The 27,851-nt window shown below is 34.4% G+C and overlaps 1 protein-coding gene and 1 pseudogene across 3 annotated transcripts; one reads left to right on the top strand and one right to left on the bottom strand.

The window, feature by feature from the left end:
• Window positions 1–13: 13 nt before the first annotated feature.
• On the bottom strand, window positions 14–27,851 carry ALA3 (aminophospholipid ATPase 3). Of its 3 annotated transcripts, XM_068606854.2 has the most exons (27): window positions 27,364–27,851; window positions 23,232–23,297; window positions 21,375–21,436; window positions 19,952–20,033; window positions 19,446–19,556; window positions 11,449–11,526; window positions 11,259–11,355; window positions 9,674–9,780; window positions 9,223–9,288; window positions 7,974–8,095; window positions 7,410–7,500; window positions 7,233–7,310; window positions 7,038–7,154; window positions 6,742–6,888; window positions 6,561–6,665; window positions 6,080–6,222; window positions 4,039–4,140; window positions 3,880–3,943; window positions 3,577–3,789; window positions 2,861–3,026; window positions 2,682–2,761; window positions 2,357–2,596; window positions 1,919–2,140; window positions 1,667–1,834; window positions 1,197–1,559; window positions 987–1,093; window positions 14–574 (listed from the first exon to the last, which is right to left on the bottom strand). In XM_068606854.2, the coding sequence occupies exons 1-27, from the start codon at window positions 27,532–27,534 to the stop codon at window positions 268–270; spliced, it is 3,675 nt and encodes a 1,224-aa protein (XP_068462955.2). In that variant the 5' UTR covers window positions 27,535–27,851; the 3' UTR covers window positions 14–267. The 3 variants fall into 3 exon arrangements, with proteins under 3 accessions (XP_068462955.2, XP_090156306.1, XP_090156307.1); XM_090300180.1 differs by lacking the exons at window positions 11,449–11,526; window positions 19,446–19,556; window positions 19,952–20,033; ... (1 more) ...; window positions 23,232–23,297; window positions 27,364–27,851 and having other exon boundaries at window positions 6,080–6,211; window positions 11,259–11,340; XM_090300181.1 differs by lacking the exons at window positions 7,974–8,095; window positions 9,223–9,288; window positions 9,674–9,780; ... (5 more) ...; window positions 23,232–23,297; window positions 27,364–27,851 and having other exon boundaries at window positions 3,885–3,943; window positions 7,410–7,450.
• Window positions 12,187–16,882, top strand: LOC150028693 (uncharacterized; annotated as a pseudogene).

The following is a 27,851-nucleotide window of genomic DNA, read 5'->3' as shown; positions in this document are numbered from 1 at the left end:
TTAACTCCAGGAATCAACTAAAAGAATGGCAGAATCTGTAAATTTCACAAAATTGAGTATACTAATGCTGAATATCCTGGAATGTACATATGACGAAACCTGAAAACTGCTCTAATCCCCCACCCAAGAAAAAACAAAAGAAACAGAATATATCCTAAATGAAAATGACTATACTTAATATGGCACATTCTAATTTTACACAATTCCTAGGCTGGCTCTCAAGGTGGAAAACCGAAACTAAGTAATGTACAAGCATCCTACTCCAAATTACTTGTGATGCCCAATCTTGGGCCGCGATCTCATGCTGGCTCGTCTTGCAACATCCCATGCCTTGGGTGGGGCATATACACCAAGCTGTGCGGCAAAAAAGGATTCGTACCCAGGTGAATCAAAAGCGAACCCGGTGTGCTTTGATATCTCACGCGGGAGTTGAGATATTGCATAACTCCTTGCCTCAGCTGGCGTAAGCTGGTTCCCTATCTCCAACAACTGTGCCCTACCTGTGTTATCTACCTCATCTCTGTGCATTTCTTGAATAATCTGATAATCATAGGGGAAGAACCATCTTTGAACCCTGTAACCAAATGAATAAAAAATTAACAAAGCTGCAGGAATAAATAAAGTGGTCCCCAATTTTTTAAATGTCCAGTTTATCACATGCTCCATAGCTATCTGCCTCACATGCAACATAGGATACTAAATTCATTATGTTCACCTATCCATAAAAAGACTGTTTCCATTGGATTGTAATGCAAAAATATTGAGCTAGCATGAGAATGGATGCTACAGCAGCCACTTTTATCAAATGAACATTATAAAATATTATTATCTCAAGAAACCCAGACTCCTTTCCTGCATTAGCAATTGAAACTCCAGAGCATATCTTGACTTTGATATTTATCACTCTTTAAAGATCTTAAAAGTTCTGCAACTAAACTAATGAATGCCCGGAAAAAATGCAAAACTTCTTCAAATCAGAACCTTACCCTTGGTAAACAAAATCGCAGAAAAGTGCAGCAACGGGAACTAGAATTAGCATGACGTAGAAGTAGAACGTAGTCATCAAGACATATATGACAAAATAAATATTTTCCTGCAGAAAATGAAACATAACTCTAGTTAACAGAGTTTTTAATGGGTCAAGGAAATTTCCTAAGTTTCTTTTTTAATACACCCAGTGTAGAGAGGGAATTCACCTGACGATCATAAGGAGTGCTAATCCCTGAATATATAAAAATAAAAATAAACCAGGCCAATATACTTCCACCAACACTAATATAGTGCCATCTAGTGATGGAATTACAAATCATAAGCAGTCGCAAGTTGACGGTTATTACAACACAAGTGAAGGCCATTGTACTAACATCCCATAATCCAAATATCTTGCCTGCTGAGTTTTTAGCACTTAAGTTTGTTGTACTCACAAAATAGAAGAATACTAGAGACTGGTATATAGAAAAGAATGCCCATATTGCCACAACTTTCCATTTAAAGAAAACATTTCTTATTCCTTCCATGTATAGTTCAGGATACTTCTTGGATAGAGATGAACTGACATCCTGGCAAAGGCACAAGCAACTAATTAGAACATGTCATCATTGAAGAAAAACAGCAAACATGAAAAGTGAAGCACAACTGCACAAGACTTTTAGAAAGAATATTCCACCTTGTCAAATAATCCAACAATGATTACAGGTAGTGCTGTGAAGATAACATTATATAATGACTGAAACCAATCATCATAGAATCTCTGACCAGAAAACCCAGTTTGAAACGTGAACCAGAACTGAGTAAGAGTGAAGGTGAGATTCTTGTAAAAGAAGTATATGACAACCTGCAATAGTCAATTTTCAAGTGTTACAACATTAAAAAAAAAAGTATAACGAGAGCATACATTGCAGTTTAGAAAACACAATACCTTGCAAATTCGCAAATACGACCATCTGCCATGAACAAGAAGCAAGTCTGCAAGGTATCGAAACTGTGCAATGGCAAAATCGCTGGCCATCACTGCTTGCATACCCTCCAACCCACTTATGCCAACACCAACATGAGCAGCTTGAATCATGCTAACATCATTGGCTCCATCACCAATACTAAGTGTTATTTTTTGTGCACCTTTCTTAACCATACTCGTGACCTGTAAGGAGGCATAGCGAACAAATAATGGAAAAAATTTCATAAGCTAAACAACTCTCAAATTCCACTAGGCAGTTACTTTAAGCTCTCCTACTCACTAAGCCAAAATTTAAATAAAAAATTAGCTTCCCCGACAACTTACTCTCTACATATCAAGATTAATAAGAATTACAGAAATAAGTCAAAGAATAAGTTATTGATACAATATAAGCTTTACCTGTGCTTTCTGTAAAGGAGAAACTCGACAGCAAACAACAGAATGACAATTCAAACTTATGTTCAGCAGCATCACTCTTAAACTTGGATCCAATGCATACATTAGACATTTTCCATCAATTACAAGTGCTAATTTTGGCCCAGATGAGGAGTGAAAATAGTTTTGTGCTTCCTGAAGGCATCTCTTCAGCTCTTTTTTCACTTCTTCTTTGATAAACCGTGCAATTTCCACTTGGTCACCCTAAATAAGTTACAAAACAATGTAATTATTCCAGTAAAAAACACTATGAACTATAGACAAAACATGGTACATAAAGGGCCAGTACCCTGTCTTCAACTTCTCTAATTGCATCAGTTTCTGAACTAATCACATATTGCTTCATTTCATTGTTTATCAAGTTGCATGCTGCAACAAGAGGGTGGAAGCATCATATAAAATGATAACTCAGATTAACAAAAGCACAAGTAGAAAAAAAAATACTGGTCTACTTCTAAAGAGTCTCACCATAGGCTATGTTTATAGCTGTTTCAATCTTGTCCCCAGTAAGAACCCAAATTTTAATACCAGATCTTTGAAGAGTCTCTATGCAAGCAGGTACACCCTCTTGAAGTTTGTCTTCTATGGCTGTGCTACCAATTAAAATGAGATCATTTTCAATGAGTTCTGCCACCTGAATCATTTCAAGAAGCATCAGTAAGAATATAATAATTCTCTTTTATCAGCAAAGAATAAATAAATTAATTGGAGCATTTTGAGGGATGCTCCAATCCTCATGTACCCAACTCCTAGACCACAGAAAAAGTGCTCTGCACTCAACTTTTGTGAATAAGGGATTTAGTAAATAGCTTTAATTCTCATTTCAAGCAATGTTATTATTGAATCGTTTTTTAAGCATATAATCAATAGTTGTTATATGTTGAATGTAACAGGCTTAGCCCATAGTTAATAATATTTTGGTATGATGTTATTCATTCTGTTATTATTTTCATCTATAAATAAACACCCCTATGTTCAATCCTATAATTATTTTCTTCACTTCTTAACATGGTCTCCAGAGCTTAGGGTTAGGATTCAATTTTTTTTTTTGGGGTTTTATGTAAGTGCCATAACAGTTATTTAATAACATTGCTACTTATTGAGATAATATACTGTAAAAATATAAATTGCTTGATGCTAAATATGCACATAAGAGCTTCCAATGATAATAGCATAAACTGAACCTCATCCAATTTCTTTTCACGATCATTTAGAGATGACTTGGCCTGGATAAACTTCTCATTCCAGCTTTCATAAACATCAGGATGCAATTCTTTGTAGGCTAGGCATAATGTGCGTAGTCCAGCAGATCCAAATTGTTCCAAATGCTCCCTGGTGACTTTCTTGATATTATTACTACTATCAGCCATTCTCTCATAGATTACAGTATCAGCACCCTGTGAAGAGGAAGTTCCATGGAAGATGTCATCTTAGCCAAATTTAAGCAAATTTTTAGTATTGTGGGGAAGCAGACTAGTTCCGATTACCTTACAGTATAGTACAAGCCTTCCATCAGGATAACGGCATACAACAGACTGACGCTTCCTTGTACTATTAGTGGAAAAAAAGATTACAGATATGTTCAGCAGAAAATGTTAAAACTTAAAACCTTAAACTATAATTATACCGATAGGGATGAAAGTTACCTATTAAACTCAAGCACATTTAAAATCTCATAACACATGTCTTGAATTTTGCCCATTTTCTCAACATGAGATTCACGAACATATATCATTGTAGGTGTGCGTCTGACAAAGAACCAAAGTATTCACATTAACTCAAACTGAAATAACCTAAAATGTAACAGTTCCATTAAAAAATCAATAGCAGAAGCAACAATAGAAATATTGGAATCATGCACTCATGTTGCCAACTTTGCTTATCAGATAACAGTTGATCTGTATCCCAGACTTCAGAGGATAAGATAGAAATACCCACATTTGTCTTTAATGAAAGTAGAAATTTTACTATTTTTAAAAAAGTGAGGCCTACAGGGATTAAACAAGTTAAGATGTACTCTCTGACAAAAATAAATCTAATAGAAAAATGTAAAATATCATGTGGAATCTTCATTTCATTTCTTCAATAACAAGCATAAAATTCAGATTCATTACATACATAATTGGTGTTAGCATATTGTGCAAATTGAATTATTCAGTTTGTTTAGCAGAAAAATAACTAAACAGGAAGGTGTGTAACACTGACAAATTTGAGTCCCACAATGCAGTATCGGTCAAACTAACTACATTTCCTAGATATACAGTACACAAATTCAACAGAAAACCTGATGTACACAAGAACCTCTTTTATATTCAAAACTAATTATCAGTACTCAGTAGCACACATTCCCTCCACCTACTCCAAATAATATGTTATCATATATGCCTACCAATTTACAGCAGTACACAAGAAACCTGATGTACATAAGAACCTCTCTTACATTCCAAAACTACGTATATCAGTACTTAGTATCACATGCCCTCTACCTACTCGGAATTATATGTTATCATGTATGCCCACTATCGATTAATAGCAGATGAACACTATACAAAGTCCAACTATGAAGCTTTCCTTTTACATACAACCTAATCTGTGCTATTAGAGTATAGAGTTCGTCTACTTCCAGCTAATTGCACCTTTTAATATCTTCTAGAATGATCTATCTGCATACCTAACCGAATGCAGTTCACTTGCTGTTAAATTATCTAAAAGTAGCTTGCTCTGGACTATTGTATTGGAGTATTTACATTTTAAGATCAATACACATTCTCTCTTCCCCTAATATGTTCCAAGCGTATGACCTTTCAAAATTATAAACAAGACATTAAGAAAGTTAGATGATACGATAAATCATGCAAAGATGTTCAGGGAACTTCAACTTAACCAAAAGAAAACCTCTAATTCTATGTAGTTCTTTATTACTTTTTTCAATCATTTTCCCCTACTAAAGGGATGCAGATTCAGCGTCCAAACTGTCTCTTGGTGCTCAATGTACTCACTCTGTAACAAGTCTTCTTTCATAGCTTCTTAAGCAAAAGACCATAGTATATCAATATTTTCACTGAGAGCTGGCATCAACATTCATGCACTGTTCCCATCAAGCTATGTTTGCTACACACTTATAGATGCAAGCAAATCTTATTTTGTTCATAACCTAGCATTAATGAGCAATTAGCGATGCCACAATTTTCTCAACAGCAAGCCAACCAGCATGAGTCTAAAGGCTCATTTGTAGCTTTACTTGCTTTTCTCACTCTGATTCTGCTTCTATTGGGTCAGTTAAACAATAAGAAGTAAAAGGATTATACGATTTTTATAGCCAATCCTTTAAAATAGTACAAATAAGATCTCATTTCAAACAATGTCTTATCTGAAGTATAACAGTACAAGAATTTGAAGCCTCTTTGCTGACATTATTTCATAACTGCAACTCAAAAGACATGCAGATGCATATCTAGTCAATAGGGAAATTTCTTTTGAAAAGTTGGACACAAGATCTCCATCCTAACGATGGGGGTACCACCAACAATTTTGTAGTTCAATTGGCAAAACTCTGATTCTTTAAGAAAGGGTCATAGTTAATGTTGGAGGTTCAATACTTAACCATGTTCCAGCCCAGCCCCTAGATAGATGGCCAGATGCTTGTGCAGATAAATAGAACATAATTAAGAAGTTTGAGCATCGAACCTGTAGAAAAAGAAACCAAAGTGTTTTGCAGCAATAACCAAAGCAGCCTCATCAGGTGATGCAGCTTGATATCTGATCTTTTCAGGGGACTCATCACCCTCTGGCAGTACAGTATGGCATATAGCAAGGCATCTGAAGAATTCCTAGTAGCAATAAATAAGGTAATATTACTTTGTTTTACATAACATAAAAAAACCTTGTACAATACATGGCATGACCATGAAGTAAAAGAAAGCAACTCAAGCGCTAAACTGATAGACAGGTTCAATGTATCATTAAGTAATGGTATCTTAATTGTTCTCTTGTAAATTGTTTGGCATTAACTATCTTTGTAATACTCTGGAATGTAAATAAATCCATTCTGCTTGTAGGATTAATCACTCAAACTTGTACAGAAAATATTTGTTTCTCTTTATAAAGCAAACACCAAGAAATGAATTGAGAGAAGAAACATACTGTGGATCAGGAGAGTCATGTTTACCTTGCAAACATCTGGATTAGGCTCATTCCTCCAAGCTCCTCTCATAAGCCTAGCATCATCAAAATTAAAACCTCTCTCGTGCACTGCTTTGGAAGAAGTATTTTCCTGTAGAGAAAATACAGTATAACTGCAACCCCTTCTCATAGATAAACTGCTTTTACAAAATTCATAAATATTTTACCTCAATCTTCATGCCACTGCGCTCTGCTAATCCTCTCTCAATTTCAGTCACACCATTTCCATAGACCTCTCCTCCAATTGAACACTTGAAGAACTCCATTAAATTTCTTGTTAGAGTTCCAGTTTTATCAGAGAAAACGTATTCCACCTACTCATCAGAAAATAAAAGTTGGAGTTACAATTTCTTTTGTTTCTTTTACTATTTTTCATTCCCATTTTGAGCATAGTTTGTACACTCTTTCACTTACTTTCTAACCTATCAGTTCATTCAAGCAAAAACATTAGGCAGCCACTTACCTGACCAAGTTCTTCATTCAAATTTGATGTTCTGGCTAATGCCGGTGTATTTGTTTCAGCATGGTACATGGACAAGTCCTTGTTGATAAATTGAGTTGATTGAATAAATTTTATCATCTGGCAAAAATAAATTACATTTTCTCTTTAGAATCAAAACATTGGCATTTATAGGGCATAAAGGAGTGAGACACAAACCTCTATGGACACATAAAGTGAAATGGGAATGATTGTTGAGTATAGTGTGATTAGGGTAAACATAGTCAGGATAAAAACCTGACAACACAAAACATAAAATTAACAATAATAATTTAACAGAGAAATAGAGAAAGAAAGAGGATGGCTATTTATCTTAATGGAGGAAGCTCACAGTACCAAAAATCTATTTCTGGGGTTGAACTGTGCCGAGCCCTCTTCTGATGAATCAAGATGCAAGTAAAAATATTTTTTATTTACGAAGATAGCACTGCAGTTTCAACAAATACAGTCATTTAGAAATAAACTAAACTATTACACAATAAGGGATACCTGTCACAGTTTTATTTTTCCAAAATACTATAGCGATTTAATTGAAAAAACAAAGAAAACAGTCCTAAATTTCCCAAACTGTAATAAATATTTTTATTAATCATTGTTTTCTTTTATTAGAATTATCTCAGAATTTACATTATTTCAATAAAACTCTATACACATAATCTTATGCAAAGCTCAAGGGACATGTAGCGCCAATCAGAACACCAATATTGATATGGTAATAAATACACTAAATCTAATGCAAGTTTAAATAAAATCAATCCTATTCTCATACTACCAGTGTACTTGAACATTAAAGCCCAGTAAGAATCCTATTCTCATACTAACAGTGCACATGAACATTAAAGCCCAGTAAGGCTTAGCAACAGATTAAAGGGTCCAGCCAAACTCAATTGTTCAACTTACCTGCCTATGGCTCCAATGAAACACATCATGAAGAGAGTTGCAAATAAAGTTAGTATGAGTTTGTCAAGCTTTCTCTCTAATGTACTTCTTTTGGAAGGAACATTCATTGTATTCATCATCACCTGCAATGTTTCTCAAACATCAGAGAAATACTATCCATAAACAATCAACGTAGAAAATCCAAAGGAAAATATTAAGACAGTTAATTTATACTTCCAGAAACGAATGGCACAGAAAGTGAAATAAACCCATACGTCATTGTTATATAACATCCTTTTTTTTTTATCAGCAATGAATTAATAGAATTTAAAAGAAACACTTTAGGGGTGTTCCAACCCTTATACATAATAACTCCTAATTAAGCATTCAACAATTAGATCAAAGTTAAGCGGCACACCACTTAACTCAAAAACTTAAAACTAGTTAAAGATACTCAGTCCCAATTATATATATATATATATATATATATATATATATATATTATATAACATCCTTAATGCGTGTTTGGTTTGTTTTTGTTTACATTTTCATTTACTGAGGGTTTGTTTCTAGTTTTCCACTTTCAATTCACCTTGTTTTTATCCAATTTCCTGCATTCAAAATTTGCATAGGAAATGAAAGAATATAATTGTGAAAAAATGTGTTGCCTTGTCTTCATTTTAGAGGAGGGCATTTGGTTAGCTCTTTTCATTTTCCGTATATAATCGTGACAAAAAATGTTGCCTTGCCTTGTCTCCATTTTGTTTGCTTTTTCAATATTTTGTGAAGGAAAGGATGTAAAAAAACTGGAAATTCAATTTTTCCTATACAAAAATTTGAAAACGGGAAAGTGTGAAACAAATTAATTTTGAAACATACAAACTCTTCACATTTATTAATTGACTAAATCAAGCATCTTAATTGAGATGAGAACAAAAACAACTGAGGTGTTATTTTCCAAAAACAAATAAATCATTTCATAGTCATCTAAATAAAACTTATTATCAGTTATTTTCTTCTTTTGCCATATATCTAGACCCCAAGGATAATTGTTTGGAATTATATCAGTTAGATATTTGAGATTCTAATGATAATTATAATTATGAATACATAACAAGTGCAAAAACAATATCAGTTTGTCTCTAGCAACATTTTAACAATCAATTCGTCACTAGCATATCAAACATCTTTAGAAAAAACCAAGACCAAGGTCGTGATATTGAGAGAGGTATTATTAGTTTATCATTAGGCATCATTTTATACAGCGAACCTTTGTTTCATGTCCTGTAAATACAACAACCCCAACAATATACTCTGTATTCCTCAGACTGCAACCCTGAAAAGTCAAGATGCTCCAAGTCAATGTAAGTTTCACAAACTAGGTAAACAAAATATAAGCATACGGTACAGAGCATATAGTGTTTTAGACTAGTTATTTTCAGTTTCTATCAGCTCACTCTTATTTGTAATTCTGTTGTAAGACAGTTATAAATAATAATTATCACAGAAGGCAGCTGTTAGGATCCAAAGCCTCTGCCTTATAAATGTAAGCAGAAGCTTCCACTGTACAATAGACCCTTATCAGAAGTACAAAATATTCTCTCAACTTCCCTTCTCTCTGTCTCAATCCAAATACAAACCAATCCAACTAAAAATGCACTCTAGGTTTATGAATAAACACAGTTCAGCAGATAAAAAACAGATGGGGAAGAGCAACATACCCGCAACAAAATTTGATTTGGACTGAGAGGCAATGTTTGCTTTTGGCTTATTAGATTTCCAGTAAAGGTATACAATGAATTGTTTGGTTGTTCACATTGAATTTCACCTGCAATAGTTTGAAAACTTGTCAGAACTTGAAAAAATTAGCAAGAAATAAAATTTAGCATAACGATTGGAATTGACATTCATAAACCTGGTAATAAATAAGTCTTGCACAAACTTCAAAATAATATTCCCTACCCTAAACATATTAAATTAAAGACAATCGTTTCAAAGAGCCATAAAATGTTCTGTGAAGACCAATTACAGACTAAGAATTTAGATTTTAAAAAAAAAACATTCAATCAGTTGAGGAACAGTTAACCACATAAAGTACATCAATTTATCAGATTATTTTAATAAAACTCTATACTCTGAACATAAGTTTAGAGTGTGTTGAGACAACTGCCAAAATTAGATTATTTCAATAATCGATTATAAAAACAATCAGATTTAGTTTGAATGAGTTTGCTAAAAAGTGATTTTAAAATAATTTTGTTTGAATGCAACAAAAAGTATCAGCTTTTACATAAAAAAAAAGTGTATGTATGAAGCTGAAATGGGAGAAATCTGTTTGAAAATAATCATAAGCTACAAGTTTCAGAAAAAAAAAATCGTGTTTACTAAATTCCATTTGAATTCCAAACATCCAGCTTATTTTTTATAAGAACAACTTATTGAAGGAAAAAAAGGCTTTCCTAAACATGCTCTCTTAGGATGTATTTGGGACAACTGTATAAATTAGATTATTAATCAATTATATGTACAATCGATTATAATCAAAGTCTGTTTTGCTGTTTGGGTATGTTTGCTAAAGATAGTTTCATTAGGGTGTAAAAAATCTGCTTTTATCCAAGAGTATGCATGAAGCTGAAAGAAATATAAACTGTTGAAAAAACAATCATAAACTAAATTTTTTCAGATTCATAAAAGCACCATCCAAATAACAAGCTTATTTTATAAATAGATTATTATTTTACTAAAACAGCTGAAGATTATACAACATGATTAATTACTCAATTATACAATACTTTTACTCCTGAATCATCAGCGGATCTAATGCTGGAGAATAATGAATGTTATCCGAATATACACAGTTGGAAAGCAACTTTCAGAGAATGTAGAAAAACAAGAAATTTGGAGCAAAACAAAAAAATCCACAGTAAGGGCATTTTCAAGTGATACTAATAATACACAATTTCACCAACTAAACTCCCATACACGGAAAAGAAAGCCAATTGAAAACATGATTTACATTTCTGTAGTTCATAATAACAAAAAGACAATGGAATGAGTAAATGTTAATCCTAATTCTCATTACGCAGATAGATGAACCAAAATTATGATAATGCACAAAATTTATTATATTCTAAGCTTAAAACTAAAAAAAAATGCCTGAAATGTTGTCATCATGTTTCCTAGAACTTAAACAACCAAATGCACTAATGCAAAAATAACTGATAACTGTTAACCAAAATAAATAAACGTTACAAGAACTGTATACAATTATAATATGTAGATAAAGCAATAAAAAAAAATGCAAACCTTTAAACTCGGATGCCTTATCTGGAGTAACATAATCCCAAGTCTTTTCCAATGCTTTCCTAATCTTCAAATTGGTTTCCCCATCCAAGTTAGCAGTCTGCCACTCAAACCCAATGTTAATTGACGTGAAATTCTGTTTAAAGAGCATTGAGAAAAAACTACCAGATCCAAAAAAATATAAATAATAAACCTCAATGTAGCAGACACCATCTGAATTAGTGCTTGCCAAGAAAAGCAGATCTGCAGGAAAGAAACCATCCTGTTTAACCTGCAAAAGAGTATAACTTATAGTAAGTATTGTACATAAATTGTCATACCCACAATGACATCAAACAATCAGCTCTGGACCCATGGATCCTGTATCACACACACCTGAAAACCAAACTTACAGTTAACAATTAAAATCATATAATGGCAAAGGAAAATAGATCAGTAACAAGAATTTATGATTTGCCTGCTCATCTTTCTAATAATATAGAAAACTCTAGAAATATAATTCAGCAGCTCACAAATATAAAAACCATAAAAATAGTACACAACAGAGAAATAAAAGACCCATCTCAACCAGGTATATACTTTGGAACTGAGATAAGAGATTTGGAAATTATTTTAAAAAACAAAATAGTCAACCCCTCCATCAATCCTGTATTAAGTGTTGTGGCTTATGATAATAATGAGTGAAGATGAAGTTAAAAAAATTCACAGCTAGTAATTAAAAAGGAACAAATAGTGCTGGAAAAAAAGGACCAATAGATGTTTTATAGAAATCCAATTGCTGTAACAAAGAGAAAAATAGAAAACTAACGCAAGCAAATATCAAAGAAGCATGATACAAGATTTTACAGGCATAGTTCATCAATATATTGCTCGATTTTGGTACCAAGCAGGCTTGTCATTCAACCTTGTAAGATTGAAGAGTTTTCAAGACATGACTGATGCTATAGGTGCTTTTGGACCTAATTTGCCAGCTCGTACTTATCATGAAATTAGAGTCTCACTTCTCAACAAGGAGGTTGACTATACTTAAAAGTTGTTGAAAGATCATAGATTGTAATGGAGCAAACATGGTTGTTCTATTATGTTAGATGCATGGACTAGTTGAAAGCAGCATGTATGATTGACTTTATGGTGAGCTCCCTTGCATGGACAATGTTTGTCACGTCCATTGGTGGTTCTAAATTCGTCCATTGGTGGTTCTAAATTTGTGAAGACAGGGAAAAAGATATTTGAGATGCTTGATATCCTTGTGGGGAAGATTGGAGAAGAAAATGTTTTTTAAGTTATCACAAATAATGGATGCAATTATGTGTTGGATAGTAAACTATTGGAAGAGAAAAGAGATCATTTTTATTGGACTCCTTGTGTTGTCCATTGTTTAGATTTGATGCTTGAAGACATCGGAAACTTTCTTTGGTTAAGAAAACAATTCAAAGAGGATCTACTCTTGTTGGCTTCATCTATAGCCACTCTACTTCCTTGAATTTGTTGAGACCATTAACAAATAAGAGGTAATTGGTAAGACAAGGGTTACAAGGTTTGCTACCTCTTATTTATCATTACAAAGGTTGCATCAAGAGATGGGAAATTGGAGAAAGATGTTCACTTCAGATGAATGAAGCAAGAACAAGTTGTCTAAGGAAGATAAGGGGAGGGAAGCTACAAAAATTGTTCTTATGCCTTCATTTTGGAATCATGTCGTATTTACTCTCAAAGGCATGGCTCCTCCTAATCAAGTACTTAGCCTAGTGGATGGGGAAATTAATCTAGTTATGTGCTATATATATGAAGCAATGAGAAAGTCAAGAAACAATAATGAAGTCATTCAATAACAATGAAAGTAAATACAATGATGTATTTACAATCATTGGACATGCCAACTTCATCACCCTTGCATGCGGCGAGTCACTTTTTGAACCTAGAGTTCTATTATTCTAACCTAGAAATATAATATGATTTGGAATTTACAAATAGATTGTATTGTATGTATTAGATATTATTAGATATAGTTAGAAATTATAGATATTGTCAGATATTTCTAGGTAATGGGCTTAGTCCATATTTTCTGTATATTTTTCTTTTGTATAAACATAACTCTATGTGTTTAACATAGAGAAGGGATTTATTCTATTTCTTTTTTTTAATTATTTTAATATGGTACCTAGTGCATAGGATTAGGGTCAAATTGTTTTGGTGCACACATAGTTCACCAGTGTTTCCCAGTCACCGACCCACCACTTCCTCAGTGTTGTTGAAGTCTTGCCGAAGCCACTACCGGAACTTCGTTGGAGTTGTCGCCAGAACTTCTTCGAAGACGCCGCAGTCGTCACTGTTGTCGCCATTTGGCCAACGACTGGATGTGCCCTTGTAATCTTCGGTTTCTTCCGTTGTCACTATGCCTCTTGTCCAAATTGCTCCCTCCCAAACGTCTATTGTGGGTCCTCCTTCATCTCATAAATCAGGACAACATTCTATTTTCAATGAATTTTTCATATGGTAAGAGATACATCTTTTGCGAGTCTCACTCATTCTACTTCCTTTGGCCCTTGGGTTTTAGACTCAGGTGTCACCGATCACATTAGTGGTAATAAATCATTTTTCTCTTCCTTGTCTACTATGAGTTATTCACCTTCGATTATCATGGCCAGTGGATCTAAGGTCTCATCGCATGGTGATGGTAACATTAACCTTTTTCCTTCTTTATCTATTGATAATGTTAGGTTTCCATTTAACTTATTATCCATTAGTCATCTCACTCATTCCCTTGATTGTATTATTTCTTTCCCCAAGGATTTTGTTTATTTACAGAACTAGAGTTTGGGATAGATAATTGGCACCGGATTTGAGTCTCATGGGCTTTATCACCTACAAATCTCTGCTCATGTTGGTACAATTACGGAATCTCCACCTCTCATTTATGCTCAGTTGGGTCTAGTGTCATCAATTTTCAATTATGGCGGCGCCATGGCAGAAGGCGGTGGCGGATTTTCTTACCACCGCCACAACAAGGCGGAGGCAATGCGGATTTTCCATGGCGGCTGCTTTTGGCGTCTCGGAGTGGTAATGAAAAGCGAAAATATCCAAAAAAGCAGAGAAAGAGACGGTGGCGGTGACGGTGGCGGCGACGCACGCTGTGACGACGACGAAGCATGAAGACGAAGGAATTGCGACGACGCTGCGAGAAGGAAGAAGCTGTGGCGCATGACCTAAACCTAATTTTTAAGAAACTTAAGTTTGGGGCAAAGGCCCATTTCAACTTTAACCTGATAAAACCCTAATTAAAAAATCTTAACTTACTTAAAATTAGGCTTTTTGGGTTGGGTCCATTTAACACATTATAACTATTTTCATACACATCACAATTAGGCTTCTATTTTGGGCACATTTTTTAAACTTAATTTTTTAAAAATCCTAATAAGTTTGGCCCATTCCAACTTTTAACTAATAAAACCCTAAAACTCTAATTCCAACAAGGTTGCATCAACTCTTAAACCTAATTAAAAGTTCAAAACCTACTTAAAATTAGGGTTTTTTGAGCCTATGTTAGGCCCAATTAAAACATTATACTTATTGCAATCCACAGCACATCTTTTTATCTCTGCCACAACATCCTCCGCCATAACCCGTTATGATTTATGTTATAACTTTATAAAGGATTTATGGGGTCTCCAATATGATCTGTTATCCGATATCGATAACACTGGTTGGGTCATCCTAGTCCTGCTAAAATGCAATAGGTTGTTCCAAGTTTGTCTAATTTATCAAGTTTAACGTGTGAATCGTGTCAGTGAGGGAAACACATTCGTAGTTATTTTCCTAGTAGTGTCTCACAACATGCTTCATCCCCTTTTGCCTTAGCTCACTTTGACATTTGGGGACAAAGTCAAATTATGTCTCACAACATGATTATTCAAGATGTACTTGGGTGTTTTTAGTGAAAAATCGTTCTAAGTTATTTTCTATATTACAAAACTTTTACAATGAAATTAAAAATTAATTTGAAACTTCTATTCAAATTTTACGCAGTGATAATGGGCATGAGTATCTTTCTCATTCTTCTAAAAATTTTATGGTTTCTCATGGTATTCTTCATCAAACTTCATATGTTTATAAATGGGGTGAATGAGCACAAGAATAGATATTTTCTTGAAACAATTTGTACTCTTTTAATTTGTGGTGAGGTTCCTCAGTGTTTTTTGGGTGAAGTTGTTCTTAGTGCATATTGTCTCATTAATCACATGCCATCTTGACTCTTACATAACAAAATTCCTCATTCTATTTCATTTCTTCGTGACCCTCTCCACTCCTTGCCTCAGACAGCATCAAACTTTCCATCGTCCATCAGATGACTCTCTTCTAGTGCCAACATCTCCACCCCCTCCGGCTCCAACAGTTAAACCTGGTTTTCCCATTGTTATCCATAAAGGTATACTTTCTACCTGTAATTTCTCTCCACATTACACTAATTTGAGTTACCATAGACTATCTCAACCTTTTTATACCTGTCTTTCGTCAATTTCTTTTGTATCCATTCGAAAACTTGTAGGTGATGCCTTAGCCCATCCTAGTTGGTGTTAGGTTGTGCTTGATGAAATGAATGCACTTCAGAATAATGGAACTTGGGAACTCATTCCTCTACCTTCAAGGAAATCTGTTGTGTTGCAGGTGAAGTTTTGCTATCAAAGTTGGTCCAAATGGTACTATTAATCGTCTCAAAGCTCACCTTGTGGCCAAGGGTATACCCAAATTTTTGGTTCAGACAATGGTGATACTTAATCTCTGGTGGCAAAGATGGCTTCTATTTGCTTATTCATAGCCATGGTCGCTCTTCAACAATGGCCTCTTTAACAACTAGATGTTAAAAATGCCTTTCTTAAAGAGGATTTGAAGAAAGAAATTTATACGGAGAGCAACCTATCAACTTTGTCGCATCCGCAAATCCTTATATGGTCTCAAGCAGTCTCCTAGAGCTTGGTTTGGAAAATTTAGCAATGTTGTTCAACAGTTTAGTATGACTCGCAGTGAAGCAAATCATTCAGTTTTTTAATGTCACTCGAGTATTGGGGTGTACCTATCTCGTAGTATATGTTGATGACATTGTTCTTACAAGCAATGTTCACCGTGGCATCTCACAAGTAAAGCAACGCCTTTGTCAATACTTTCAGACTAAAGATCTTGGCAAACTTAGATATTTCTTGGGGATTGAGGTAACACAATCCAATACTAGTATTGTTATCTCTCAAAGAAAATATGCATTGGACATTTTGGAGGAAACTGGGTTGATGAATTCGAAATTTGTTGATACACCCATGGATTCCAATGTCAAACTTCCACCCAATCAGTGGGAGTATCTATTAGATCCTGAGAAGTACAGAAGATTAATTGGAAAATTGAACTATCCTATTGTTACTCATCCTGGTATTTCTTTTGCGATCAATGTAGTGAGTCAATTTCTTAACTCCATATGTGAAGACCATTGGAATGCAATAATTCATATACTGAAATACATTGAAGGCTCTGCTTGAAAAGGTTTGTTATATGGTCCTAATAACCATACTAAAGTTGTTTGTTATTCAGATGCTGATTGGGCAGGATCTCCATATGATAGAAGATTAACTTACGGATAATGTATTTCCATTGGTGAAATCCAGTGAAGAAGCAGAATATAGAGTTATGGCCTCAGCTACTTGCGAGTTTATTTGGCTTAAACAGTAACTTAAATAATTGCAATTTGGAGAGGTCACTTTTTCATGAAAGGACCAAACATATTGATATTAATTGTCATTTTATTTGAGAGAAAATTGTATCGGGAGATATCAAGACTGAGTTTGTTAATTCAAATGATCAATTAGCAGATATTTTTACTAAATCCTTACGAGGGCCTAAGATTGATTATATTTGTAACAAGTTGGGTACATACAATTTATATGCACCAGCTTCAAGTTGGGTACAACCAATAATAGAAAGCAACCACCAAGTGGTGGTATTGTTGTTATTGGATCTTCCCATGTTTCTAAGAAAGGTCTAGGTGAAACTTCAACCCCAATAAGGAGGTGGAAAGAGAACATTCAAATTGAGGTTGAGAATGAATTGCATGAAAGCTCTCATTCTATGTTTGAAAAATTACTTAACTTTGACTAGAGTTTATCGAAAGAGGAAGAGGATTAGGGATATGCCGCATTGGATAACTTTTTATGTTTTGTTGCTATTTTAAGTTTTGAACTTGAAATTTGTGGTTTTTTTATTTGATCTTTTATTTGAATTTATAGACACAATATAACTATTACTTATGATTGTCTCTTTCATTAGTTTTGCATTACAATTATATTTCTATATTTTTTTAAATTATTTTTATGTATATGTATATATTGTATTTCTTTTGAACGCAACGCTCCCGCCTTAACCCATTATGGTTCCGTTATAATTTCATAAACGATTTTTGGGGTCCCTGATATTTTCTGTTATCAGATATCGATAAGATTGAAGTAGGAAACTTAGGCCTAATTCATCGATAAGAAATGAATCTACATGATAAGAAAGAATTTCATTGATTAAAATAAAAGGTAAATTAGGCCTAATTCAAAGTCAAAAGCTATATTCAAGGGAAGAGGATTGTCCATCTCAATACAAGAAGTACTTTAGCCATTAACCTACCTCCTATGGGATCAATGGGACAATAAAAATCTCATAAGGATGTAACTGGAAATGATTAGGCAAGAAAGGAAGCCTTAAAAAATGTTTGATGACAAAATTTGAAATTAAGAAGTTAGGCAGGTTGAATTATTTTTGGGCATTGAAGTGGCTTAATCCCATCATGGTATTTTCATCTCCTAACAAAGATGTTGCCTTTATTGGCTGAAACTGCTAAATTAGGAAGCAAACTAGCAGAGACACCTATTGAACATAATCACAAACTTAGTGAATCAATTGAAGATGTAGGTGTGGATAGACAATCTTATCATAGGCTGGTCGGGAAATTGATCCACTTGTCTCAAACTAGGGGCCCAACATTGCCTATGTTTTAGGTGTTGCAAGTCAGTTCATGCATAATTCAAAAGAGACTGATCTAAGAGTTGTTTTATCACATTCTACAGTACTTGAAAGGAACTCCTAGAAAAGGAATTTTATTTACAAGGAGGAATGAGATGATCTTAGGAGACTACCTAGATGCTAACTATGCAAGTTCTATAGACAACAAAAGATCTATCTCTGGATATTGCACTTTTCTTTGGAAGAAATTTAGTCACTTGAAGGAGCAAGAAACAAAATGTTGTGGCAAGATCAAGTCCAAAGGCAGAGTTTAGACCCATGGCCTTAGGGATTTGTGAAATACTATGATTAAAGATAATTTTAGAAGTCTTCAAGATTGATTCAAAAAAGTCTGAGATAGTATTGTGATAACAACTCAGCAATAAATATTGTGCATACTTCAGTCAACATGATACAATAGAACTAAGCAAGCAGGTTGAAGTAGACAAACACTTCATAAAGAAGAAATTGGATAATGGGGTATATACACCATTTGTATCCTTTAGAAATCAACTTGCAAATGTATTGACAAAAGGGCTAAGTGGTGCTACATTTCAGTCTATTGTTGGGCAAATTGGGAATGGATGACATCCACTCACCAACTTGAAGGTGGGTGTCAAAATCCCTTGATTTATGCTGCAAATAATATTTCCTTGTAAAGTTTTAATTACATAATTAGCAGATTTGATTATATTCCATGATTAGGGGATTAGTTGGTTGACAGTATATTTTATATTTATTATGATGATAACAAACCATCATACGGAATTTTAAACACAATCAATTACCATTGTAGACATCCTTCCTTGAGTGAGTGTATAACTCAGAGTTTTATCTTCTCTTATTATATTTTTTACTTTGACTGTTATTAAGTGTCATTAGCTGTACTATAGCTGGTGACAGCTGTCTCTATAGGTGCATATTATGGTTTCAGTTTGTTCACTAAGCTTCTGTGTATATATACGTCGCTGCAAACAGAAGCTCACTCAGGTTGTTCATTTTAAACATATCAATATACTTAGTTCTTTTAATCTCTCAGTTTTTACTTTAATATGGTATCCAGAGCTTACTGGTCTGTTTTTACTTCAATACCTTGTAAGCACTAGTTCAAAATATAGACATGTCAAAATAAAATAGCACATAAATGCATAGCACACTCACCATCACAATGTCTCCAACCTGCAACTTCTTCCAGGGTATCGTTTCCCACTTTTGATCTTGCAGAACATCTATAGTATTATTGTTTATGGACATGTCATTTTGAAAACGCTTCTGTTATACACAATTTAAAAGGGGAAAAAGTAATTATTAAGTCGAATACACAAATCTATTGGCATAATCTAATCTGTGAGAAAGTCTGGACAATTTCCAATTAAGGATTCCAACACGAGATAAAAATAAGATAAAATGAGGAGGTCATAATAACCACTTTCTTTAAAAAAAATATGTATAGTAATTAACGAACTTGAAAGCACATACTATGATAAAATGTTTATTTCTACACTCAAACAAAATATATATTCAACATTTTTCTATAACATCCCCTGCCAGAATTTTCTATAAAATTTCTGTCTGGAAGACGAAATGATAATCCCCTAAACCTAAAGAGCTCAAGTAAAATGAGTTAAAAGAGCAATTAACTAATGAGAGCAAGAAAATATTCTTACCCAATCCTCAAAAGCTTCCTTGATAAGAGAGACAAGGAGTACCAGAGACAGAGGAAGCACATTAGTTATTGGAGACACAGGACTACAACAACAGAAAATTCAAAATTAGACTAGGTCTAACTTCTTTTTAATGAAATATAAAATTAGGCAAAAAGTATATATTAAAAGCATTCGGCATGAATGGAGTACATACTACTGATAACAAACTTCAAAATAACTAGCAGGGGGAGGGAGGGGGTTCAAAATCAGTCCAGGGGAAAAATAATTCTGAGTTCTTCCAAAAATACATTTTGCTTAGCAGTTGAGGAGCAAAGGAGTCCAAGTAAAAGTGGAGATCAAACAAGGATATCACCATAAAATGTTGTTATAGATTAATACAAGGCAGGAAAGTACAATTATAATGAAGAATCCAAGAAAAAACAGGATAAATGATATCATACCAATTTCATTATAAGTTCATTATAATAGTAAGTCTAGCAATTTTTATAGAATTCGATAATAAGTCAATTACTCTAAGAGTAGGACTTGCACTAACAAAGCCAGGCTATTAAGGCAGTCAATCTAAATCTAGTAGACCGGCTCCCTTTGAAGGTTTGCTTCTTGAAAGTGGCTATAAACTGTAACTTTGTTGTCTATGATAGTTATTAATGTTCCTATTGAATTCCAGATTTTTTTCTTACCCCAAATACCATTTATTTCCATCTTCTCTTGTTTGTTTTGTTATGATGTATGAATAAAGACGTCCTTAGAACAATATATTGAATGGGAAATTACATACCAACCAAATATAATTCCTTTCTTTGTTAGAAAAGACATAAAATATATCTTGCATAGAGCATTTCAATAATTCCAACTTAATTTACTTTGTCAATCAAAAAACTCAAGCAATGCATAGAATATTTCATTAATGAGAAAAAATAAAACTAAAGGACCAAAACACTAGCTGTTTCTTGCTTAATTTTCCCCAACCTCACAGGTATTCTTCGAATCACAACTTTATAATAGCCACAAATTGGACCCTTATAATATCCAATGCCTTGAACCTTCAATGCACCAGTTTCGACAATGAATTAACCAAAGAAAATCCTGAACACAGCCCATTAAATCCTAAACTCTTCACTGTCCTATCAACAACACGCATGCAGAACGAAATATAAATTCCCAAATCAAGACCTATGAGGAAGATTAGGATCCAATGCAGCCATAGTATATCTTATTCACACAAATACTAAAGGTACCAAAGTATTAAAGAGCTACTACCAACTTCACCATACAAATAGCCAACAACTGAAGATAATTTTTCATGAAAAAATACTGAGATAGAACTGTCCCACTACATTGTGTACATAGTTCACTTATCTCAACCCTACTCACAAGTTGCAAAATAACCTTCTCACTGTTAGGTTGACTAGCAGTTACATACCTAATAGGTGTAGTTGACAAAATTGAGATTGTAAGAAAATAGAGATTAGCCACCCGTCTGAACTGCAGGACAAACAAGAATTTCCATCTTCAAATAACGTAAAAAGATTGATAATGTGACAAAGGATATACACTTACAAACGCCATTTAACATCAGTCAATAATATACAAATTTACAAAATAATGGCATATTGATTTCAGCAGATGTTCCTTTCACACATATTGTAGAGCACAAGAACCATCTCATTTTTTCTGTGTGAGCAAATAAATCAAAAAAAGAAATTTGATTCCAGCCATATGAATTTGTAACAGAACACTAATGGCAAGAAAGCTGATGTACGAGGAAAAATAATGACTTAAAAACATAATCAGCAGCAGTGTAAAGAATGCCTTACATTACAAGTCTTGAGGTTGGTACCCTCAAGACAAAAACATCAATCTAAACATAACCAACCAGACATATTAAGTGTTCAAGATAAGACCCAAAATATAAATCTGTCTGAGGTCCAAATAGAAAGGAAATTTGGTAAATATTATATTCAAAAAAAGAGGAATATTCTACGGAAGATGAGGAGAGAAAGAACGCCTATAATCAGATACTCATGGACATACAAGCACTATCATGCCTGTGTGTCCACATTTATTATGATTATAAAAAGCAGTTACTACAATTAAAAATTGAATTATTAAAATAGTTATCGTGATGGAAAACAATTATGAAACCATAAAAAGTAAATTTGTAAGAAAATGTGTACACCAAAAAACAATTACAAAGAGACTCCCCTTCGTTAATGGTGTAGAATATATAAATAGGTTGGTTATGAGAGAGTGGGATCGTGGGTAATGGATATATAAGGTGGGACACAGTCAGAAAGGGAGAGAAAAAGTGGACAAGGATTTTCAGGACAAAATAGGCACGGTTTAACAGTCCAGTATTATATTTACCCTGTTGTATTTTAGTCCGCAGTTTTCCTTTCAACAGATCTTGTATCACTTTGCAAAATATCTGAATTTAGTTATAATACAGTGAATTTTCATAAATCTCAGTCTGAAAATGGATAGAAAGAGGTAAGAAGGTCATAAAAGGGGATCCATTCCTTCTGCGGAAAACTCAGACTTCTTGGAAGACAGCATGGAAGGCTCTACCAAATGATGGAATGGGGTACTAGTCAAGCAGCTGCAATTAAGTCAACCCCTCTGCAACCAGACTAGGTTGTTCTAGCAGATTACGAAGACGTTTTTAGGCACCTAGCTGATTACCTCCAAAGAGGGAGCTTGATCATATGATCAACTTGCAAGAGAGGGGGCCACAAAATAATAAACCAAACGCTAGCCCATACTCTAGTCCAGTGAATATAGTAAAGAAAAAAGATGGGGGTTGAAGATTTTGTTCTCATTAGAGGGTAATGGGAAACTGCCATAAAAGGGAGGAAAAAAGTGGACAAGGATTTTCAAGGGTCAGGCACTCTTTGTCCAGTATTATATTTTTCCATTGTAATTTTATCTGCAGATTCCTTTTTATCAGATCTTGTATTACATTGAAACAGATCAAATCTTTAACAGTGAATTTTCAGTTTTGGTCTTGTTGTCTTTTGGTACCTATCAGTTTATTAAAAAAAAACGAATGTATAAAAAAAGATGTAAAAAGTGATCTTTTATAAATGTAATAAATCATATTTGCCAAAACGTGTCATCTAAAAAAGAGTCACAATATATACTTTCAGAAAATACTAAAGAATATAGTTTCCAGAAAATGCAACTAACAACTCGTGTAGGAAAGAAAGGTCTCATTGTTTGAACACTGGAAATCAATTGCATTTGACATGCTCTCTAAAATCAGAAGCTTAGAATAACTTACCTGCTCAAATAATCCTTTTGGCAAAAAGGTGAAGAAGTTATATTTGGTAGTTGATATAGAATTCCCCTGTCACATTGAATATTAACTAATCAAAATTACTAAATCTGGGTATGTGAAATATACATTATAATATAAAAAGAAAATAAATATATTCTTAATTTATGCACATGACAGTAGAAATTACAAAATAACAGAAAATAGAATCAATTTAACATCATATTGATCAATTAAATAGGCAAAGCACTGACTTCCTTGTTTGGCTTCAATCTACTCCCCCTAAGTTGGTTTTGTCTCAAATCACTGCTAGAGGTTTGGGAGAAGATTCATAAATACTTTGGTCTTCAAACAAAATCTCAAGCAACTTTTTATCTTAAACAACTTGGTCATCTAGATTACTTTTTCTTGGCTTTGAAATTAAATATTTACTTGATCAATCTGTTCTTATCAGTCAAAGCAAATATACATGATACTTGCTTCACAAAACACATGACAAAAGCTCATTCCATTTCTTCCCCTATGGTTTCAAATTGCAAATTATCCAAGCTTGGGGTTTATTTTTAAATCCTAATTTATATCGTTCAGTGATAGGTGTTTTGCAATATGCCACTCTTACTAGACAAGAAATCAGGTTGTTGTAAACGTTTGTCAATCTATGGCCAAACTACTAGACTCTCAATGTGTTTTGGTTAAAACATACTACAATATCTTAAAGGTACTTTATTCCAAGGGATACATTTTCAGCCTGGGTCAATTGCACAACCTTTGTCACTGAAAGCCTTTTATAATGCTGATTGGGTGTCTAATATTGATGATAGATGATCTACCTCCAAAGCAGCCATATTTCTTGGTCCTAATTTAATATATTGGTGGTCCCACAAGCAGAGAGCTACTGTTTGTTCTAGTATTGAGGCTGAGAACAAAAGTTTGGCTTAAACTTCTACTAAATTAACATGGATTTCTATTTTGCTCACTAAATTGCATGTTTCATTTACTACTTTGGTTCTTCTTTATGATAATCAAAGTGTTGTCTATTACTTATAATCCCGCGTTTCACAATCCCGCACTAAATGTGACCCTAAACAAATGGAGATTTATGTTTTCTTTGTGCAGGAAAAGATTATGACCAAGCAGCATTTCATCTATCATATTCCAGCTCTTAAATAGTGGGCAGATGTGCTGATCAAGCCCTCATCTTCAGCTTGTTTTTCTTTTCTTAGAGGCAAACTAAATGTGAAGAGTTTTTCTTCTGAAAAATCTTCTCCTAGAGTTTGAAAGAGGGTACAAAAATTTTGTGTGTACTTTGTTAGAGTTGTTAGCTACTACTGTTTTGTATGCTATATCCAAGGTTGTCAAACTCGAGAGTCTAGGTAGACTCGTGGAGCTCCGTAAACTCGTAGCTTCATATGAAAAAAAAATATTTACATCAAGTTTTCCCAATTGAAAAACAAAGAAAAAACAGAGAGTACTCCAAACAAAAAATCTGCACTTCAATTAAGTAAAAGAAACCCAATTTAGTGCAGCCCAATAAAAAAAACAAAGCCCTAATTCCCTAAATCACACCACAAAACAATGCAACCCTAATTCCAGCACTACCCATCTCTCTTATATGTTGAACGGCACCACCGCAACCACTGCAACTGCACAATCGCACGACCCACCACCGTGCGACCTCCTCTACGCAATCGCCACCACCGCGCGACCTCCTCTACGCAATCGCCACCACAGCGCGACCTGCTCCGCTCGATCGTCACCACCGTCGCACTTGTTCAGAGAAGACGCACGACCTCCACACTCCAGAGAAGATCCAACAACACCAAAACAAACATGAAACCAAAACGAAATGTGAACCCCCTCTAAACACACCATTTTGGGTTAAAACAAAAACCCAACCGAACGCGCCAACTCGGAACAGACTTGCGAGTTTAATCGAGTTTAACTGAGTTCACTCCGAGTCTGCCGAGTTTAATCAAAAACCAAGTTTACTACCGAGTTAACTCACTAACGGTGTGTGGAAACGTGAACTCGGACAAGTCAACGAGTTGACTCACAAGTTTGACAACCATGGCTATATCTCTTGTTGGAAGCAGTTACCCATAAATACTCTTGTAAGCTTCTTATTTCAATAGTGAAGAATCAATACAATTCAGTTTGTTATAAAATGTTCTATTGTTGAGTTCGTTTCACACTTCCCGACAAGGTAAAATCCCAATTTTAAGCCCTTTCCCATGAAAACCAAATTCTTTCAAGAAAAATAAACACTTTTAACAACAAAAGAATAAGGAAAAATGAAATAAGTTTTGCTAGAAGTTAAAATTTGCTTATGCATAAATAATTTATAGAAGTTAAAATTAGCTTATGCATAAAATCAACAAATAATTAAAATAATTTGCATTTTCTATAACTAACCATTTTCAGACTATAGATAGAACCAGACTTCATCTGGGACAAAGATAAGGTTTTCAAACAACATCTGATGGAGAGGAGCAAAGCAAATAAATCTGACTACCAAACTAGAAAAACAACATATCAAGAAAACAGCCAAGCCAAGAGAAGGTTGCAAACAAGAGGGTTGGATCTAACCAGCAGCAATAAAGTTAGCGAAGAACATAAGCTAGCAGCTTACGCTCCCAGTTGGCTAGAGTATTTTGAAATTGTGGGCATGAGAGAAAGAAAAGGGAAGAAGAAAATAGACTCTGAATATAAAATAAAAGAGTAGAACAATCTCTAAGAGAGAGCAGGGAACAGTGAGAGAGAGATAACCAAATAAAAACATCAGAACAAAATATCAAAAGCAATGCCATAGTATAAAGCAAGGCCAGAAACATCAGGAAGGTGCTTAAAACATCATAAACTACAACACTGCACCAAAGAATAATGGGTCATGCTTCAGAAACACAAGGGCACACGATTGCTTTACAATAGGGCTTCAATTACAAACCCCAAATAAGCAAAGCAAAATCACAAAATTATCCCCAGATAAACCTTAGATAACATAGTATTGTAGGAGCAGACTAGGGTTTTCAACCATAAACCAAAGGCAGTGCCTGTAAATGCCACGAATGTGGCTGCATTGCACCACTCCAAGCACGATTACAATTTGTGATGTGATGGCTTCAATGGAGCAGTATATAGTCGTGATGCAACAGGATAGGGCCATTGTAGCACACATCACGATGACAACTTTGGGGGAATTAAATACATGAATCAAAAGACGCCATAAAGTTTAACTTCAAATCATGTCTATAAATGAACATTGACCTCTAAGTCCGTCTTAATTGCTTCACTCATAGTAAGCTTCTAGAAATAGGGATAACCTTCATTTGATCTGTTTCTTTACCTGGACTTCCACAGGTCTTCTCTACATGCTCAAACCACCTAAGGCAAAGTCGTACCATCATTTCAATTTTACAGTAAGATCTACCACAACTTGCTCTCTGACATTGTCATTGACAAATTTATATTGTCTAATAAGACAAATTTACTTGAGAATAAACTTAAAAAGTAATTTACTCTTCGTAAGAACTTGAAAATAAAGGATGCACCCACACGAACCTTACATCACCTCATAATCGAAACATTCAACTAAAAATCTCCTTCAAAGAAAAGTAAAATACCAAGACCATGTAATCCGGTTTCTGTTTCTCGTGATTCTATTTGATTGCAATTTGAAATGTTCAAACGTCCACGTAGATGTATTTCATTTCACTGACTCTTAATGACTGAATAGGCATCCTCAAGCAAACCCCAAAGGTTTTATTAGACTCTCTTCTTTCGTGGAATAGATCCCGTAAAATCAAAGTATAAGTTAATCTGAGAGTTTCGAAGTACAAAAAATACTTACACGGATAAACTCCTAAAACCATTTCAAAGATCAAACAAAACTCACTTGTCTAATCCACAGAAACATCAACTCACCAAAGCTCAAGCTGAACCAACCCTCAATATTTGTCCAAACTAAACATTAACAGAACAGCAATTACCCTATCACTAACCACAATCAAGAAACTCACTCAAACAAACACTGAAAAAACATCCTCAACCACTACACAATCAGACAAAAGCATCAACCAACCACAAAACAGAAACACGAAACGAAACAAGAAAACGAAATCGGAGAGGGAAACGGTTGGACCTTGAATCGGATAGGAAGATTAGCCTCGCGATCGTTGCAGAAGATGGTGCGGTGAGTCGGAGCCTGAGGCTGAACCCGGCCGAGTCGAACCGTTCGAGAGGAAGCTTGATTGGCCAACGTGGAATTTGATCGAGAAGATAAAGAAGATTGAATCCCGTCCCATCCCTTCATCCTTCAATTTTTCATGCGATCGCTTCCTCTTCTTCTTCTTCTCTTTCAACCAATTGCTTTTAAACGCGAATCAACAAATCAATGAATATCTCTCTCTCTCTCTCTTGGGCGCAAACGCTACTTGGGTTGGTGCTTCTTCCAACGACGCTGAAGCCAAGAGATTCAACCCTCAAATTCTCCTTTTGACGCTTTTGCCCTTTTCTTCTATTTTATTTTCTTTTTTGTGCTAAATTCTCTCGGGGTCCCGCTAAATTCCCTCCTTCGCATCATCAACCAAATTCACGCCTCCTCTTCAAACTATATTACTGCAAAAATAT

Source organism: Phaseolus vulgaris, chromosome 3 (genome assembly GCF_051622355.1).
Source record: "Phaseolus vulgaris cultivar YP4 chromosome 3, ASM5162235v1, whole genome shotgun sequence".
Taxonomy (NCBI): domain Eukaryota; kingdom Viridiplantae; phylum Streptophyta; class Magnoliopsida; order Fabales; family Fabaceae; genus Phaseolus; species Phaseolus vulgaris.
This window is presented reverse-complemented; position numbering and strand designations above follow the sequence as displayed.